The sequence below is a fragment of the Bison bison genome, unplaced genomic scaffold (genome assembly GCF_000754665.1).
Source record: "Bison bison bison isolate TAMUID 2011002044 unplaced genomic scaffold, Bison_UMD1.0 scf7180017864151, whole genome shotgun sequence".
In the NCBI taxonomy this organism is placed as follows: Eukaryota; Metazoa; Chordata; class Mammalia; order Artiodactyla; family Bovidae; genus Bison; species Bison bison.
Genome location: NW_011494723.1, coordinates 96,794 through 102,987, shown reverse-complemented (window position 1 = coordinate 102,987; position 6,194 = coordinate 96,794). Strand labels below are relative to the sequence as shown.

Here is a 6,194-nt window from a genome sequence, read left to right as displayed (position 1 = left end):
GCTTAGGTTCAATCCCTGGGTTGTGAAGATACCCTGGAGAAGGGAATGGCTACCCACTCCAGTATTCTTGCCTGGAGAATTCCACGGACAGAGGAGCCTGGCAGGCTCCAGTCCATGGGGTCGCAAAGAGTCGGACACGACTGAGCGATTTTCACCTCAAGTGTATCTACAATCTTGAGTGTGTGAGCCTCAAATTATTGTGAGGAGAGACATAAATTTTTATAGCCCTTCATATTTCTGGTGTAGATTGTATAACCAGTATTTAAAACAGTGAAAATAAACTATAATGTATATTTAGATATAATTTGAGCCATAAAATGAAATGATAATTCCTCTTCTAGGCTTTACATATCTTTATTTTGCTTACAGTTTGCTTCAATTTAAGGAGAGGGACTTCTATTAAAGTATTTCAGGGGTTCAATTTAAGGGAAGGATTTCCACGGAAATGTTTATGTACATATTTTAGAAATAATAGGCATGACAGTAATTTCCTTAGAAAAGTTTTAGTATCAACATACTCAGAATACATTTTTTTGTGTGTGAAAACAATACGCAGCTGTTTAATATATTATAAATTCCTTAATTTTATAGTTTTCAACTGTCTAAATGCCAAAAGAATCCCATAATCTGACATAAAGAGGAACCATTTTCTATATTATACCAAAATTACAATTTACCCGTATTCTAAGATTGAGAAGTGAGATTAAAAAAAACCCCAGCATTATAAAGTCTACCTAGAAGAGATCAACAATGATCAGACTGTCTTTACTGTATATCTATGTATCTATCTATATTTATACACACAATATTTTTTTAGTTTTTTGAAACACATGACCTGCCCTATTTTAATGATGTAGTTAACAGAGGGTTATAATTTAGAGGTCAGAGAATAGGATTTGGAGGCTGAAGACCAGTGTTCAACCTAGAACTTTCTTGATCACTGCATTTCTACCCTTTGTGCCAGATACATTATAAATGTCTGAATAATTACATTAACAAAGATTTCTTCATCTATAAATTAGAGATAACACTGCCTACCACACAGAATATTTGTAAAGAACAAGAGAATTGTTGCCATAGTGCATTGTTAACTTGAAGACTCTGATTTAAAACTTTTTTTTTTTAATTTGTGATAGTAGGGCTTGTTGTTTAGTAAAAATATCAAATATCAAATAAACTCCAATCTTGTCTTTGATATAATATTTCACTTAGTTATGTTTCCCTTTTAACAAGATATCATGAACAACAAATTTGTTCAGTGTTCATTTTAATGGGAGGAAAGTTTTACAATTCATTAAATAAACACTATGTAATTCACCTTAACACCCATGTTCTACAAAATCTCCTTTGGTAAGTCATTATAAGAAGAAATCCATTTATTTCAAAAGAAAACTATTATAAAAAGGTCTAAAGTTTACATGTTCTCATTAAATTCCAATTTAATGGCATTTACCAAAGCACTTCACACACACCTCTTTCATAGCATTTATCATATTGTATTATAAATAATATTTGTTTCTCTCAAAAGACTTTGAGCAACTTAAGGGCAGAAAAATCATGTCATATTCATCTTTATATCAAATTCCTAGCCTTTGGCTGGTTCTCTGTAAAGGTTAGTGCCTACCAGACACAGCATGAATGATGGACATAAAACAGGATATATGTGTACAGCAGAGGACAAAGAGCTACTATAATTTTGATGAGTTTCATGATATACGGGCTAAGTGATAAGTTTATCAACAAACTGAAAACAGGATTTTAAAAGATTCCTTTAATTTTTAAAGTAAAACTAAACTCCTTTGATTTTCTCTATGAATGAAAGTACTTTTAAGGCAGACAGATACATGTTAACATAACTTGATGCAGACAGAGTTTGTAGCATGTTATCAGAACAGTGACATGAAAATGCCATGGGGAAAAAACAGCAAAAAATGTACTGAGTGGTAGTTTATTCAGTGCTCTCAAATAATAATGAAGTCAAGTTAATGTGCCAAAAGTTTGTTGTATTTTATAATGGTTCATTTTTGTGATTTAAAAAATGTTATATTAAGATATTAAGGTACTATTGTACATGGGAATCAGCCTGCATTGGTGTTTTGTTTTGTATTGGGGAGGGGTGGTGAACCACATGAGAGTTTATGTTTGGAAAACATAGTTTATGTTTAAATGATTATGTACCCAACTTATTTTGAAGTACAGAAATGGTAAGTATTGATGATTATGTTTGAAACCACATAAAGACAGTTGAAAACATGAAAGGACAATTCCAAGAAGTGAAATCCAGTATTAAAGATAACATGACTAACAAGGTTTACACTATACACAAAAGGATTTTCTTAAATATTTACTTTAAGTGCCTGATGTAAACTAAAAGAGATCTTTCCTACCACTGCTTTTGTTAACTCTAGTAGGCACTCCTAACACTCTAGTAGGAGTGCCTCTAGTAGAGTTAAAGGGTGTAAATAATCTAAAAAGACTGTTGCTAGGATTTAAGCAAATGTTATAAAAACTTTTTTATCATCAAGGAGCCATGACCTTATGGGAAAGATTTACAGTAATATGTGATTATATATATGGTACTTTCATATGTTGTTGTCAGAAACTCAAGTTAGGCCTGGTTAACCTGATTGTTCATTAATAAATTTTTATATGATTTGACCAAAGCTGTTTGAAGGGCTCTTACTAAACATTTATCTGGCAAAATAAGGCAAACCCTTTAATTGTTCAAGTGGAAACTATAAGAAGAGTTCTGATAAAATAATTCTGTTGTAAAATAATTAGCACCTGTATAGCTTTATCAGAGACACAAGAATTTTTATAGAGATCTACACTTCATTTCCCTTATGCAGTATGGTTACTCTACTTACTAAAAGAGATAAAAAGCAAACTGATATGTAAGATAAATTAATTCCATTTTAGGTTATAAGCTGTGGAGATACAATCTGGTAAGTACTTTTCCATAATTCAATTCTATTATGGGTTTATAGAAAAAAAAGAAAGCTTAAGAATTTTGGTATCAATACACATGGTGATAGAGGGATTATTTCTAACATGAAACTTTATAGCATGTTTGCCTATTAATGCATCAACTTTGAAACTGAAAATGTATTTTTATTTATGAGAAAAATGTGGTATATTTATCTTTGTGTTCAGTTAAAGTAAAAAGCTAGATCTCAATCTCTGTGTTATTTCATAGCATATTTTCTCAGAAGGTGACTATAACCAGCTACCAGTTTTTAGAAGCCTGAGGTACTTGGATAACTCAAAGGTACTTTACATTTGAAAATATTATTTTCAAAATATTTTACCAGATATTGCAAAAGCTAATTTTGTTATGATGGAGGCCATGATTAGCTTATTTTACAGATAAGAAGATATAGAAAGTTTAAATAAAATAATTTGCCCTGTATTTCAGGGGGTTTTTCCCTATAATTTTTCCCAATCACAGTGCCAATAATAATAATTCAATTAATAAAAAACTGAACAATTTTACAGTTATATGTCAGTTAATCCCTACTAGGCAAATTACTTAGAATGTAATATCCCAACTTTGGTACAGGAAAAAAATTTTTTATAATATAAATTAAAAATATTACTTGTAATAGACTGTTCTTTAAAGAGGTTAAAAAAACAAAAACACAAAACATTCTACAAATATTAAGTTTTCTAGCAAAAGTTTTAAGTATGTAATTCTCACAATAAGGCACCTCTATTCTCATTTAAATGTTTCATAGAAAGTTCTCCATTTTTTTGTAATCAAGTCTTCATAAATTATACAGTAATGTTGTTACTTCAAGTAAAACTTTATTAACTACTCAATTTTGGAATAATTTCTTTTATTGTCTTTACTTGTGAATAGAATGGAGTTTAAGTAACAAATCCTAAATGAACGTACTCTTGGTCTGTTTCAGATTTAGAGAACTATGATAATGTTTTACCCTGTTGATCTTGTTCAAGAATCTTGAAATCTTCCAAAGCAAGACTGTTTAAGGCTGCTGGTAAAATGTATTCTGATGTGCCCTTACATAATACATTATTTGTTTCCAGATTCTTCACCAAGCACGCGGCTTTAATCCATCTTCGAGTTGCTCTGCGTTCTTTCTGTAGGCAAGTTTTCATTTTCCTTCTTAAGCTTGCTATCTCCTTTTCCAGTTTAATTATCCTTTTTTTTGCTTCCATAGGATTCCTGAAGGCATAACTGTGTTCAAGTAGTACTTGCTGACTACTAATGCTTGATTTTAAATTAGATGGTCCGGTTGGTGTACAACTGTTGTTTTTCTTCAAAAGATTCCTTGACTTGAGTTTCTGAGCCAAATAAAATCAGAGGGTTGAATATAAATTATGGAATATCACAAAAAAGCAAATTCTGCCCAATTTTGGATAACAGTACTTAAACTGCTCTTTTTGGAACCAGACAATGCCCTTCCCAGGTTTCTTTCAAATAACTGAATATGATTCTATAGATTTAAAATTTTTATTTGCAATATTCTCACCAAGACCAATATAGAATGCATTTAGACATTTGTGATACTGATTTGATCTCTTTTTAAATACTATTCTCTCAATTTGATTAATATTTCAGACCTGTGATCCTACTTAATAAAGACATACCTAAGAATCAAGCTCCTGAATAGGTTTACTTATTAATTATGCACAGTTATATCATACTATCAAGGATTTAAGATCTGGCTAGAAAACTTCTGTCCAGATAAGAAACCCGAGGACCCTTTTTTCCCTTTAATTTCTTTCATTCAGGTAGTCATCAAGTCCTATTAATTCTACCTAAATATCTCATCAGGATGTTTAGAATCTTCCCATCATTCTTAATGCTACTACCCACATCAGGCCCATATCATTCATGTCTAGCTTGAATATATTAAAAACTTTATTGATCTCTGGGCTCATTTTAATCCTCACTAATCTATTTCCCTGACCAGTAACGCTGAAGAGCTGAAGTTGAACGGTTCTATGAAGACCTACAAGACCTTTTAGAACTAACACTGCAAAAAGATGTCCTTTTCATTATAGGGGGCTGCAATGCAAAAGTAGGAAGTAAAGAAACACCTAGAGTAACAGGCAAATTTGGCCTTGGAGTACAGAATGAAGCAGTGCAAAGGCTAATAGTTTTGCCAAGAGAACACACTGGTCATAGCAAACACCCTCTTCCAACAACACAAGAGAAGACTCTACACATGGACATCACCAGATGGTCAACACCGACATCAGATCTATTATATTCTTTGCAGCCAAAGATGGTGAAGCTCTATACAGTCAGCAAAAACAAGACCAGGAGCTGACTGTGGCTCAGATCATGAACTCCTTATTGCCAAATTCAGACTTAAAGTGACAAAAGTAGGGAAAACCACTAGACCATTCAGGTTATGACCTAAATCAAATCCCTTATGATTATACAGTGAAAGTGAGAAATAGATTTAAGGGACTAAATCTCATAGACAGAGTGCCTGATGAACTATGGATGGAGGTTCGTGACATTGTACAGGAGGCAGGGATCAAGACCATCCCCAAGAAATGCAAAAAAGCAAAATGGCTGTCTGAGGAGGCCTTACAAATAGCTGTGAAAAGAAGAGAAGCGAAGAGCTAAGGAGAAAAGGAAAGCTATACCCATTTGAATGAAGAGTTCCAAAGAATAGCAAGGAGAGATAAGAAAGCCTTCCTCAGCAATCAATGCAAAGAAATAGAGGGAAACAGTAGAACGGGAAAGACGAGAGAGCTCTCAAGAAAATTAGAGATACCAAGGGAACATTTCGTGCAAAGATGGGCTTGATAAAGGACAGAAATGGTATGGACCTAACAGAAGCAGAAGATATTAAGAAGAGGTGGCAAGAATACACAGAAGAACTGTACAAAAAAGAGCTTCACAACCAAGATAATCAGGAATATGGTGTGATCACTCACCTAGAGCCAGGCATCCTGGAATGTGAAGTCAAGTGGGCTTTAGGAAGCATCATTACGAACAAAGCTAGTGGAGGTGATGGAATTCCAGTTGAGCTATTTCAAATCCTAAAAGATGATGCTGTGAAAGTGCTGCACTCAGTATGTCAGCAAATTTGGAAAACTCAGCAGTGGCCACAGGACTGGAAAAGGTCAGTTTTCATTCCAATCCCAAAGAAAGGCAATGCCAAAGAATGCTCAATCTACCACACAATTGCATTCATGTCACACGCTAGTAAAGT

The 6,194-nt window shown here is 33.2% G+C and overlaps 1 protein-coding gene across 1 annotated transcript in view; it reads right to left on the bottom strand.

The window, feature by feature from the left end:
- Positions 1–338: 338 nt before the first annotated feature.
- Positions 339–6,194, bottom strand: part of THAP2 (THAP domain containing, apoptosis associated protein 2) — a 16,546-nt gene continuing 10,690 nt past the window's right edge. Inside the window, exon 3 of the mRNA XM_010840937.1 lies at positions 339–4,305. Coding sequence (XP_010839239.1) covers positions 3,922–4,305 — 384 coding nt within the window. The 3' untranslated portion in view covers positions 339–3,921. The remainder of the gene's footprint in view (positions 4,306–6,194) is intronic.